The 13,304-nt window shown below is 39.2% G+C and overlaps 1 protein-coding gene and 1 long non-coding RNA gene across 10 annotated transcripts in view; both read right to left on the bottom strand.

The window, feature by feature from the left end:
* Positions 1 to 1,003: 1,003 nt before the first annotated feature.
* LOC127471523 (uncharacterized) lies at positions 1,004 to 6,114 on the bottom strand. The gene is made up of 3 exons (XR_007904683.1): positions 5,795 to 6,114; positions 4,628 to 4,899; positions 1,004 to 1,575 (listed from the first exon to the last, which is right to left on the bottom strand). It is a non-coding gene; the product is annotated as an uncharacterized LOC127471523 (long non-coding RNA).
* Positions 6,115 to 7,416: 1,302 nt separating this feature from the next.
* The window catches only part of CFAP20DC (CFAP20 domain containing), a 72,111-nt gene continuing 66,223 nt past the window's right edge, over positions 7,417 to 13,304 (bottom strand). For all 9 annotated transcript variants that reach the window (XM_051788851.1, XM_051788847.1, XM_051788844.1 and 6 more), the window contains 2 exons: positions 11,647 to 11,738; positions 7,417 to 7,824 (listed from right to left, as the gene is read on the bottom strand). In XM_051788851.1, the coding sequence (XP_051644811.1) occupies positions 7,712 to 7,824; positions 11,647 to 11,738 (205 nt within the window). In that variant the 3' untranslated portion in view covers positions 7,417 to 7,711. The remainder of the gene's footprint in view (positions 7,825 to 11,646; positions 11,739 to 13,304) is intronic.

Genomic DNA, 13,304 nt, shown 5'->3' with positions numbered 1-13,304 from the left:
TTTTTCAAGAGGAACTTTGGGAATTTCCATGGTGACGTGGCAGCAGGTGGCACACTGCCCACAGGATGGGCATCAAATACTCATCCAGAACCACTGTGGTCAATAAACCGTGAATTAAGGAGGATTTACATGATAGTGTGTGAGAGCTGCTTAAGAGCTGCTAGAGTATGTTGAGTGATCCAGCTACAAAAATCTGCCAACACACGTGCTTGATAAAAGACTTTAACTGCTCTAAAATATAGTTATGGGCTTCTGCATACAGGAGAAACAGTAAGTTAACTATTCACAGGCATTGAATATGCTTGATTTTATCATGTGTTACAGTCATTTATGCAAGATATTGAAAACAATTGTCAAAATTTGGAAGAGAAATTCAAAGCCAAAAGCACAGCCATTTGTTCTGATAACATCTGGTAACATGTTAATGTAGGGGAAGAGAAGCATCAGCACTGCAAATGGAAAGGGACCATTCAGCAAACTAATCTCTTCACTGGGAAAAAAAATTCCACAGTATAGTAATTATCTATTAGCTTTAAAATAACCTCCAAGTTAATAGCTGTTTTCCTAGCATCACGATGACACACATTTTTTACAGAGAAAACAAATCTATCACTAAGTGAATTTGTATTTCTTATGCTTTTTATGTTCATGATTGGGTCAAAATAAAACCTTGTTGAAGATAGGAAAAAGAGATGCCTTAGAAGAATAAAGGGTTATAATTCAGTCAAGGTTTCATAATGGCACTGCATACCCACTGCAGTGGAAAGAGAGCCTTGAGACTGAATTAGTGCCTGAAGATTTTGTGCAAAATCCTTCATTGGTACAGGGCCTTGCCAGTTCATATTTATGTAGTTTATAATGTGTCATGTAGTTGTATGTTTTAATCTCATGGCACTGAGTTTATTGCTGAGAGGACTGCAGAGTTGGAGATGTCACAGGACCAGCAAGGGAAAGCAAATTCATAAATTAGCCCTGTTATACTTATTTCACAGGGTGGCTCTGGATGCACCCCAGCCATTTATGCAGGGTCCTGCATGTCTTTGGCCAAGGTTTTCCAGGATCTGGGTGCCCCTGGGTGCACATGGATGGGTTCTGAGCCAGCAGAGCCCCAGCAGGGGTACAGTGTGTCCCAGGGAGTGGGGCTGGGACAGCAGCTCCCCGGGGCCACCAGCTGTGCTGGGGCTGAGCACGGTTCCTGCCACGAGCAACAGTAACACTGCTGTGGCTCAGCATCACCGGGACTGTGATTGTTACAACTGGGGTTGTTACAACTCCAGCTGTAAATCTGACTACAGATATCTCATTCCCATTTAAACAACGCATCTTTAAACTATAACACTGGCAAAGCATTCCCATGATTACCTTCAACATGATCAGTGAATTGAGTAATACCAAGCCCCCTGTTTCACTCAGAGGAAGGTGTAAATACCTTAAATACCTTCTGTCTGTGCATGTGTAACTCTCAGGTGGCTCTGGAAGGGAAGTGGCAGCAGGAGATGGGATGATGGATCGATGAGAGCCGACATGCTTCTCTCGGGTGTCTCAGCACCTGCCGTGTGTTGGTTTGCTCACGAGCTGGAAATTAACAGAAGATACCAGTAAAAGATGAGTCCTTTGAGCACCTTACAGACAATCAGACATTTCCTTCTATTGGCACAAGAGGATTTATAGATCATATTAAATAAGGTTTAATGCACTGCAAGCTGTCAGGGCACTGTAGAGTGATGTGTCAGTGGCACAACAGCTGCCAGGCCCTCAGCACCCCCAGCTCTGCTGCCGCGGCAGACACCCATGGGAAGGATGAAGATGTTTCAGCCAGAGATGGAGGATTCTCCATGTTCTGCACTAGGTCAAATGTAGAATCTCAGCCTTGCTCTAAGTATGCACAGGGTAAGGGTCTGTTCCTTGTATGAAACACATCCCTCCAAATAACACCTCTTGTTGCTGCTCAGGACACATTGCTCTGGGCTTGTGTCTGGGGGTCTCACAGGGAGAATGTTTAGCTCTGGCCCCTTCAGTATCACCCCAGAGAAAGCAGTGCTGGGGTTGGGTACCCTGGGACCCTTGATGCATTTGGGGAACCATGTGGCACTGCAGAGAACCAGCAACTCACTGAGGATGGCAGGAGCCATTCATGGGTGTTCAAACTCTCCCACAGGGCCCTGTCCATTCCTGTTTTTCTCTGCCCAGTCCTAGTAGCACAATGGACAGCCCCATGCAAGCTTGTCTGCATATAGATGGCATGACTGCACGTTACCATACCAACATTTCAGAGCAGGAACCTGTCCTCTTGGTTCACACTCCATCATGGAGGCTCTCCAGTTACTAAAAAGGACACTGAGGAAACCCAAAAGCTGGATCAACTTCTGGTATTCTTATGAACATAACACAGCTTGCCCAGGCATTAATGCTATGTTGGAACTTGCTGTTTCTGAAAAGTTCCTTTTTTTTTTTTTTTTTTTTTTTTTTTTTTTTTTTTTTTTCCCCCAAAAACAGCAGCTATTTTAATTTGGGCTTCATATAGATACACAGGAAATGTACAGGTATGTGCCAGACCCTCTAGCAGGAATCCATCTTACTGAGGATTGAATAATAAAATGCAGAGCCACCTAGCTGTGTGTTCTGCACAACAAACCTTTGGACACGATGGGATTCCTCCTCAGAGGCTTCTCTCACGCCCCAGTGAGAAAATAGCAGCCTAATGCACAGGAAACTCTTGCGTGGAATGTTTCCTGAGCTTTATGAATTCATTAGAAAATTACTCAGTACACTAATAAATGCATCTAGAGCTTTGATATTTTGCACATCAGGTGGTAAAACAGTAGCTGAGAATAGATTGCCTGTACGAAGGTTTCTGCCTTAAGCGCTGCAGCAGCAGATGGCCTAATAAATATGCAGTGCTCTAAAATGTTAGTAATTTCTGTGACCTAAGGTTTTTTGGTCTCCCACGCAGATAAAATGCACAATCATCCCATAATAAACTTTTTCTCAGAAAAAAACCCTACACAGTGTAATGTAAACATTTTTTGAAGTACACCAGCACTAGCAGTGTGGTAACAGTTGTACTGGGAGCCCGGCTGGTTTTCCTTATGAGAAGTATTTTACTGTGGCTGTGTGGGTCAGTGCAGAGGACTCACTATTAGCATAGCCTGTATCTCTTCTCTGGCAGTGGCCAGGGGAGGGTATCTGTAAGGAGTGGGATGAGGACACAGTGTTATTCCCCAGGAGCACTCCAGCCATGCTACAAAAGGAAAATTGCTTTTCATTTAATGGCTCTTGATAGCATTTTTCCTCTGTTGTTTTGTTACTATGTATCTTTCAAACCTGTGTGCTCTTCAAAACTCCTGGGGAAAGAACATGATAATGAATTAAAAGCCAGAGATCTGCTGAAGATGTCACAGCCACAGGGATGGATCACTGAGTGCTCTGCCTTCAGCAAAATGTTCTGCCCCTCTGCAGCCCACACTGGACCATTGTGCCTGATGGCCAGGAGCCAACAGCAGCTGTTCAGGTGTCAACATCTCCTTTCTCTTCCAGGGCTGAGGGTACTTCTGTGTAGGAATCTTCAAGGACACCGGCACAGGGGCTGCATAAGCAGAGGGATTTATCTGGGCCACATTTTGACAGAATTAGAAAAACAACCTTTATCACAAGCACCATTTTGGTGCCCTTAGGACAGAAAAAGAGGTGGAACTGCTGGGGAGCCGTGCTCATCTGGGGCATCTGGTTTTTGCATTGGCCTTTGACTAACCTCCAAAAATCTCTCTCAGTTCCTCAGCATCCCCAACCCAAGTCCACTCTCATCTGCCATGCAGACTGGATGGCACATACTTGGAAAGGGATTAAAAGCATCACAAGGCTGTTGATTCAACACTGATTTACCCCAGGAAGCTTCATAATAATTCTCACCATGTAGTTTAATGCCCACAGATTATTTGTCTCCTTGAAAATGTCAAACTTGGAAACAGAACTGCCTTTAGAGTGGTGTGATAAGAGCAAAATCCTACTCAGGTCTTTGCATTGTGGGCTGCTGCATGTGAGCCCTTGGGAGCTAACAGTTGTTTCTGGGGTTTCATCCAGGGCTTTTGCATTTGTGCTGGTTATAACGCCTGCAGCAGGATCCCAAAACATCACAGCTAGAAATACCTGTACAGCTGCTAATAAGCAAGTTAAACACCAAATAAGAAAAAATTATAAATATTGTTGTTACACTTACATATTCCCATAGGTATCATGAAGCCAAGCTTTCACTTTATCAGGGAACTCAATTTAAATAGTTTTCTTGAAGGTGCCAAAAAAGGTGGCAGATAAGGATGCGAAGTTACTATAGTAACCATGAGAAAAGTGGTGATTATCAGCAATACCACATAGAAAAGACAGGCTGGATTGTCTTTTCATTTTACATTTAGCCCATTGCTTAAAAAAATAAGCCCTTTTCTGAAAGGAAGAAATACCATGGAAAAATAAGTTGAATGTGAAATTCATTATGCAAAATTATCTTCATGGATTTTTCAGGCTGTGGATCCTTGCCATTCGACTCAGTGTTTAGAGGATGTGCTGCTGAAGAGAACACTTTATGGCTGAAGAATATGTGAATAATAAAGCATGACTTTTCATATTTTCTCACCTAGTAACCACGGCAGCAGAGAAGAAAAATCAATATTGATTTCCTACTGTAAGCTCCTTAGGACACAGTGTGTTCTTTGTTTGGTATAATGAGGCTCGGACGTACAGACAACACTTGGGTACTGCAAGATTAAAATCCTGGCAGCTGCTTGGAGGAATCCACATGGGTGCTCACAGGCACCAGGTTGTCACTGACCTACACCTCAGTGCTCCAGGTGTCCACAGAGATCTGAAGGCTGAAACCTGGTTATTTGGTTGGATTTCAGAGAAAACCTAAGGGAAAAACAATGAGAAATGGGGAGAATCATTCCAGCAACATAGAAACACACTGCTCTGGGTTGTGGTTTAAAACAACAAAAAGTGTTTTAAAGATTCCTTCTTCCTTCTGAACCATCTGAAAGCTGGCTGGCTGTGTTTTTTAGCAAGTAGAAACAAAGCAGAGATGTCTGTCACACCTCACGTGTGTAAGGAACATAGAAAGGCCTGAGAGACCAATTGATTGACTTGTGATCTGCTGACTCCAGGAACTCTAAATTCAATTCCTCTATTTTCAATGCAGATCCAAGAAATGTTAATGAATGCTTACTAAAATTTATTGCATTTCAAAATTTATGTTCCCAAAAATCATAACTGATGCTGGGTCTGTAGAAATAAATCCCTGCAGTTTCATTAACCTGAAACTTTATGCCCAGACATAGGTCTTTTCACCTGTTGGAAAGCATGCTCCAGTGAGAACTATGTGCTAAACATTGCACATGACTGCTAGGAGCAAATCTCTGTGTTCCTCATCACTTGCCATAACTGCTGGCTTTGACAAATTGGCTCAACAAAAAGCCCACTGTGTGTCAGCAGTGTTTTAGTTCTGGGTTCACAGGATGATGATTAAGAAAAACATGGTGAGGAAAACTCAGAGCCCTTCTGAGCTGCTCAACTCACAGGTGTTGTTCACAGCATCATGGCAATCAATCCCCATGGATGCTGAAGACATAAAGCTGCTAACTAGAACACAAAGAGCAAGGATCCCAAACTGCTGAGTTTGAAAAGCAGGATACTACCTGCTTACCTATAAAATACTACTGTGCTAATGAGAAGAAAACAGTGTATCTGGACTTGACTGTGAACCTCTTTGGAATAACAGACTCACCCTGAACCTACTGTTGCTGCCTACCTGGCTCCTTATCCCATTAAAGGTGGGGATAAGAGTGTGGAGTCTCCAAGGACTTCCTTTTGCCCAAGCTTTGGATGCCCCCTGGTACACTTCTGTATGTGACTGCCTAATGTGAAGCCAGGACAAGCATACAGGCATTGGCTGACAATCCATCTGACACCAGTTTGCAGCCAGTATTTAGTTGTTTCTTTTTTCTTTTTCTTCCAAGTGAGCAGCTCAGTAGCAGCAGTGATCCAGTCTGGACTCACAGTGGTGCTCTAGGACATCCAACCACTCCTGTGAGACACGTGGCTATGGAAAGAAAATTAACAACATATTTTAAATAGCCCTTGCCACAAATAGAGGGAGTGTGGTCCCTTATCACTAAATGATGCCAAAAAGAAAGTGGTTAGATATGCACAAGCCTGTACAAGCCAGCATCTGTTTTTTGAAGGTCAAAATTATGATTTCATTGAACTTTTAAACTGATTATGGCATTAGCAAGAAGAGGGACAAATCTTTCTGGCTAAGGCTGGGTAAGTAAATTAGCACAGTATCTGTCTTCCTGTGGATTTCAGTGCTACTCTTACTTGAATCAATTTGTGATGATATGTTTGTACCTGCCACAGAGCCAAATACACAGTCTGATCTTATGCCAAGTCACTATTACCAACTGCATTTCCAATTGATTCTAGGATATTCATTAACTGGGATCCATAATTACATATAATTTACAGACATAATTTTAAATCACTTGCCAGTGAGCTTACTAAGCTCACTTTATGACACTCAAATACATTATTCTTAAAAATTCACTGAGTAGTCAACTTGCAAATAATTACAGTGGAATAGCACTGGATATAATCAAGTAGAAACTTAGAACAAAAATCTCCAGAAATGCCTTTAGATCAGTTTTGCCATGTGATTTTCACATTCTCTTCTGCTGTCTCCAAAGAAAGTGTTAGGTGGACTCCAAAGCTGTTCCACTAAATCAACTCCATTACAACACAATCCCTTGGACTTCTTTCATAGGCAACCCCTGCCTGACACCTTTTTTCAATACCTGGCAGCTGATTTTGTAAAGATTTATTTACCCTTTAGGCAAGTGTCCTGTTGGTTGGGGGGATGCCATTGGCAACAGCACTGCACTTGCTCTGGGGCTGGAAATGTCAGGCACTGCTTGGAGCCAAGTAGCAGCCATGGCAATGCACAGACATCAGGGTCAGGGTAACTGGATTTTAGAGCAAAGTGCAGTACACATGATTCATGCAAAGTAATAAATAAGTGAAAAAATAAAACAAATATAATACCTGTGCAATATTTTGTTAATTTCATGTAATGATTTCATTTTCATGTGAACACAGACCCTGAAGTGCTTGGCTCTGTACACACAGCACCACCCCCTCTCTGACATCACCCCATCACTGTAACGTCCAACAGCAGAGAATTTCTTGAAGATGAGGAAAATGCTGCTTTCTCTGATGACTAAAAGGAGAGAGTGAGCTTATGAAATGGAGGCCCGTAAACAACACACTGTATATCTTACAGAATAAGATAGCTCACACCAATGAAGTAAGCAGTAAGCAAGTAATTAATTTTTTTTTATTTGAGTAAAACCATAATTTACAGACAAATACCACTAACCTTCTTGATTCAGCTTCATTTGTTTTCATATGGAAGCTGTGAATATTGGAAATAAATTAGACTAACAAATAACTGTCCTAGACACAAGGAACATTTATGTTATGTAATTTTCCACTGCACTACAACTTCATACAAAACTATAAAAATAAGACACTGTTTACAAAATATATTAATTTGTTTGCAAAACTATTGTTTAATTTAAGTTTTAAGTTAGGTAATAAATTATACTCAGTCATGTTTTGCAAGAAGTTAAAAGATACTCTGAATATAAAATGAGATCCTCTCATGTTCTGACTATGTCAATTCATAGTACTTCCCAGAATTTGGATCAAAGTAACGGTACAGGCATGGATCATACAGAAGAGTCAAACCTTCCTCATCTTCTTCAGCATTGAAGTCATCTTCACCTGCATGAAGTGGAAAACGTAAGAATAAATCACTCCTATTCCCTCAGACAATATCATGGAAATACCTTTCTGTCAGATGTGAGAGATTTTTTTTCTTTAAAGTGTGTAATCTTCTGACTTCTGAATTGTTACCTTCAAGATAACAGCAATTCACATTTCTATTCTATTTCTGAGGACTTGTATTTAGCTGAGGAGAAATGATGTCAGTTGGAGTTTGCTCAACGACTGGACTTTTCGAAGTCCAATGAAGCAGTTCACCAGAAGTACCTTTACTAAGAGTGGATCAAAGTATTTCTAAGTGATATTTTCCTCAATAACCTTCTTAATAATTTTTTAGCTTGAACAAAGGCAGTGCGTACTTAAGGCCTGTAAGAATGAAAGAATTTGAATGTCTGGTATTCAATATGTCACCATAAATATCCAGTATAGGTAAATCTGTACAAAAGCTTTCAATATCAGAGAGGAAATAAGATTCTTCCAGACAATAAAAATTTTAAATCTAGGTTTTCTAAAGTTATATGAAATTCAAGAATGTTTTCAGGTAACAAAATTGAATCTTTAGCCTAAAACACACTGATAAAGCCATACAGACTTTTATTACAGATGCTTTATACATTGTAGCTTCTTTTCTGAGCCTGTCTGCCTTTCATATAAGCTAAATCTAAGTTATATGATGTATACCTTTTTGATAGGAAATAATTCACAGCTGAATGCAATCTGTATCTTGCATTTCACCATAAATGTTCATCCCATTCTCAGGCTGCTAATACCAACTGAATGCTTTGTATGCCCTAACACTTCATAATAAGTAATGGCCTGTTATGTGAACAGCAGCAGTTTCAGAATGCTCAGAGTCTATTTACAGCCAGGATCACACAACAATATATAGGCTACATTATCTGGAGACCAGAAAGTAGGCTGGTGCATTTGATGCATACCAAAGTGTGAGCTTATCGCTTCAAAAGAGATTTCATTTTTATTTCCTCAGTAGCATGAACAAATACCACCAGAAAGAAACTGTCTTTTAATGTAACCAAAGGTAAGAAGGTAAAGCCAAATTGATGCCCTCCCTGCTGTGGGTGCTTCATCAGGCCTGGGAAGTTAAATGAGGTTAACTGAGGTATTTTGTTTGGATAGCTCCTGGGAAAATTATGCAACGCTGAAAGAAGGCAAAGAACTGAATGTTTTTTCTCTGCTTCATATCACAGTACACAAGGAAATGGTGTTCATGCCTCACTCTCTCACACAGCATTACAATTCCACCAGAAACCACGTTGTTATTTTCACTGCATTCTTCCTTTTATTATTTTGCTTTTCACTGCCTATGCTTCTCTTCAAAATGATTCTATTTTCACCTCTAAGCTTAAATCTCCCTCCCTCTTTACCTTAGAACTGGCCCCTCAATATACTCCCTGGTTTGATTTAGGAATAAGAAATTCTTCAGACTCATCAGGAGAATACCTCTTTCCCTCTGTGCCTTGAATTCATATCACATCAGAATTATATTGCATCCAGGACTAGCTGGATTTATACCTTTATAGCAATAATTCCCTGCATGTGAATTATTGGTCACCACGTGATCAAGAAGAGAAAGTTTTCTAGACGTATCTTGTTTTTAAAGTTAGGCTCCTTTCTTTTAGCATCTCACAAGGCCCCCAAATGCACTTCAAGGCATTTCTAGGTGTTGCAACAAATTTCCAAAAGCAGCATGGAGTATTCAATTTTGAATAGACACATGAAAACCTCACTTCTGTTCTTCTTCCTAAATAAAAGTACTACTTAAAACAAGTGATATTCTTCTAAAAACCCCAAGTAATGTGTAGTGGCTGTGTTAGAAGGAATCCTTCTGATTTCAAGTGGTAAATTGTTTGCAACCTGACCACATGCAGGAATGAAGTGCCCACGGCCACAATAATTGATAACCAGGTCGCCTTCAAAGAAAATTTCCATAGCTGTTTATGCTGCTACCACCCACACTTTTGGGGTTGAATTGCATGAGAAAACCTCTTGGCAGTTTAATTTGCATATCATGGTTAAAGCAGAATCAAGACTTTTGTTCCTAAATCAGTACAAAATTAAATGGTATTTTAGGTGAGAAAATACCTTGATTTTAAATGAAAACTAAGGTCTGTGATATACATTAGAGAGGGTTGAGTATTTTTTTGTTCTGAGCTGAAAGAAGGATGAAGGTAAGTAGTCCCAGCAAATACCTGTCATATTAAATGAAATGCTGTCCCACTAAAATCAGGGGAGCTACTGTTTTTCTGGAGAAAAGCTTGATCAAGATGTCTAAACCCAGATAACAAAGAACAGGGCAGGCATGTGGCAGCTTTTTCTGAACTCTGAAATGAATGTACAAATAACTGCGTGGTTATTATTATGTTATTATTATCAGATAGAAAAGTTTCTGTATGAAGTTTTCAAAATTACAAAAATTATACATACATGAGTCAGAATTTGACTGAATAAAGGCACAAAAATAAAAGCCCAAATAAAAAGCTATAGACATTTTCTGTTCTCCAACTGTGCAATCACAGGCACATGACATAAAATATTTCAGCTTAAAGGAAAATAGTTTAGGAACAATTCACAAAACAGTTTGAAAATCCTAGTGTGAATAACAGGAGAAATACAAATTCCCAATTAGACTTCTTTTTTAAAGCTTTTTAAATATAATAACACAATTTTTTAAATTTACAAAAATTATAGCTTTACTGCAGCAAGCCCTGGATTTCACAATACTAACATAAAAAAGTTCTACAGGGCCTATCAGAAATTTTTATCCAACGTGCCTTTAACTCAAGGATTACTGTCCAGTTCTCTTTGGCTTATTTAGGACCCTTAACACAACATAGTACTTGATTCTTCAAAGCAAGGTCCCTTCCTGACAGCAAAATTCTCTTTTGTTGTCATAAACAATTACAAATATATGTCTGTGGAAATATTCCCAATTTGAGGGGCACTATTTATTTTTGACAGTAAAGCACTGAGACATCTTTACCCTTCAGGCAGACAAAATACATGGGGCAGATTTATGAGAGTTCACAACGAATTCCTGAGACTTGAAGCAAAATGTAGATGTCTACCCTGGAAGTGTTCAAGGCCAGGTTGGATGGGACTTTGAGCAGCCTGGTCTAGTGGAAGGTGTCCCTGTCCATGGTAGGGGGGTTGGAACTGGATGGTCTTTGAGGTCCCTTTCAGCCCTAACCATTTATATGGTGGTTCTATGATGATAACTCTACCCTTTTTCCTAAGATAGCTAATAAGAAAAAAGGGCATTTGAAAAAAACAAGGTATTGTCTTTATTCTGTTGTTGACTTCCCAGTTTCAGTTAAGTTCTTTGCCATTCTCTGAGCTAATACCATTAACAAACAAAAGCCAGTAACACTGGTGACAACAGTCCTCAGGAAATTACTCTAAGATTTCATTTAAGGGTAAATTTGAAATTTTTCTTCATAAGAGAAGTGTCTCTTATGCAAGTATAATTGTGCCTCTGAATAAGAATGTTTAGTCTTTGTGTTCTTTCTTATGTAGGTTTGCCATCCCCATTAGCATAAATTCCTTATTTTAAACAAATAAGATGCATTTTTTATGAGTTAATGTGTGTAGTGCCAGAACATTAGGAAACTGCAACTGCATGTTATTCTAGCAGAGGCAAATAATACTGCATGGAAAACTCTGTTAGCTTGAGCTGAGCATAATAAGAGAACTTGAAACTAAAAGCTATAGAAAACTATGAAAAGGCAGCCCTGGCATCGCAGAAAAAATATTTAGAAATGTTTTTCTATCCAGGTTCTTCTCATTTTCTTTACAAATTCCTACCTTGAATATTCTGTTTTACTGAAGATTTAATGTGCTCTTCCAGTTGTTGGCTTCCAGGATTGATGGGGGGACTGAACACATTCGACCACTCCCTGAAAAATACAAATCAAAATATCATTCATAAAAGCACAGTTTATGTTTCTAATTGTTCTAATTTTTTTGATTATTAAAAAATATGGAAAGTAAATCACATGTTGTCAAGTGTGCAAAAAAAAATCAAGCTATATTTTATTATTAAAAAATAAACTTTACATTTAATACAATTATTAAATATTAAGACCCTGTAATAGGGTAACACAGCAAGTGGTGCATCATTCCCTGTCTGGATGGTTGGTGAGTTAGAGCTGAGCTTAGACATGAAATGGATGCCACTAACAGTTTTCTAAAGAGGAAACATTGGATTGATATGGGAAAAAGCATTGTTAGCATTATAAATAATTCTTTATAACAATTTCTTATTGCTACAAAATGTAAGTTATACATAAAAATTTGTTATAGAGCATAACATGATTCATTGCAGCTTTTACATATCTATTTCACTTCTGTAAAGAAAAAAATTTTGATGGGACCTTTGTCATAGAGAAGAGAGTACCTTCTTCACCTATTCAACTTAATGGACAATTTTTGTCTCTCAAGGAAACTACTGTGATAGCTTTTAAAAATGATTTTCATGTTATCATACATTCATGCAAAGTTCAATGGTCATTTCACATACATCACTTTATGGAACACTGTCTTTGATTGTTACAGCTCAGAGAAAGGAAAACAGAACAGTTGTTTTTACTGTTATTGTTGTCTGTTTTTTATTGCAAACTGAAGTGCAGTTCAGTGACAAAGTCACTCATATTATGCTATCAATCAGAGAAAGAGTGCCCTGGAAGGACACATCTAAGTCACAATTTAAGACATTCCTTTTGCAGGTGGCCATGTCTTGCAATTCTTCTCACATATGAAGTTAATCTCTGCACACTCTGCATAGTTGATGTTTCCTTCTTGTCTCTCCTCTTCAGCAGTAAAGATCTGTAACATATTAAGGCTTCCATATAATCATTAACTAGACTAAATACTGCAAGTCAACACTTGAACATAGAATTCAAGGGACCTCAGTGAATCATCTCATTTTGACAGAACCAGATCCACCCTTTCTGACCAACCTATTTCACTGCAAGGTAAGAAGAATGGAAGGGGATAAATTCCTATATGTTTGCTTCAGGCTTATGAGAGCACTGCAACTCTAAAGAGTAAATTAAACTTGTCTGGGGGTTCATTCAACTTATGTCTGGCCATGGCTGTTCCAACAACTGGCACAAAAACATTATGCATATGAACTTGTGCCAGAGGCCAGGGAGATTAGCCAAAGCTTTAGAGGGAACTTCAACATCCATGGCTTTGTCTAAAGGGGATGAATTTTTCCAAAGCTTGGCAACTTTCTTAGTACTGCCAGACTGTAATTGTCTCAACTCAATTGTCCAACACCAAGGAAAAAGGTAATGCACTTCTGCTTTCTGAAAAGCTGTCATGATCTCATGTACACGTTGCTTCTGTCAGAGGAATCTGGCAAGGCTCAGTCATCTGGTGTAATTGCTAAAATATGCCAACTGCTTTTTTTTTTTTTTTTGGTTAGTTTTTCTGCTACTTCTGGACCTGTTATTGATTCC

This window comes from Manacus candei, unplaced genomic scaffold, assembly GCF_025592945.1.
Source record: "Manacus candei isolate 608988 ecotype Guabito, Panama unplaced genomic scaffold, ASM2559294v1 h1tg000025l, whole genome shotgun sequence".
NCBI lineage: Eukaryota > Metazoa > Chordata > Aves > Passeriformes > Pipridae > Manacus > Manacus candei.
This window is presented reverse-complemented; position numbering and strand designations above follow the sequence as displayed.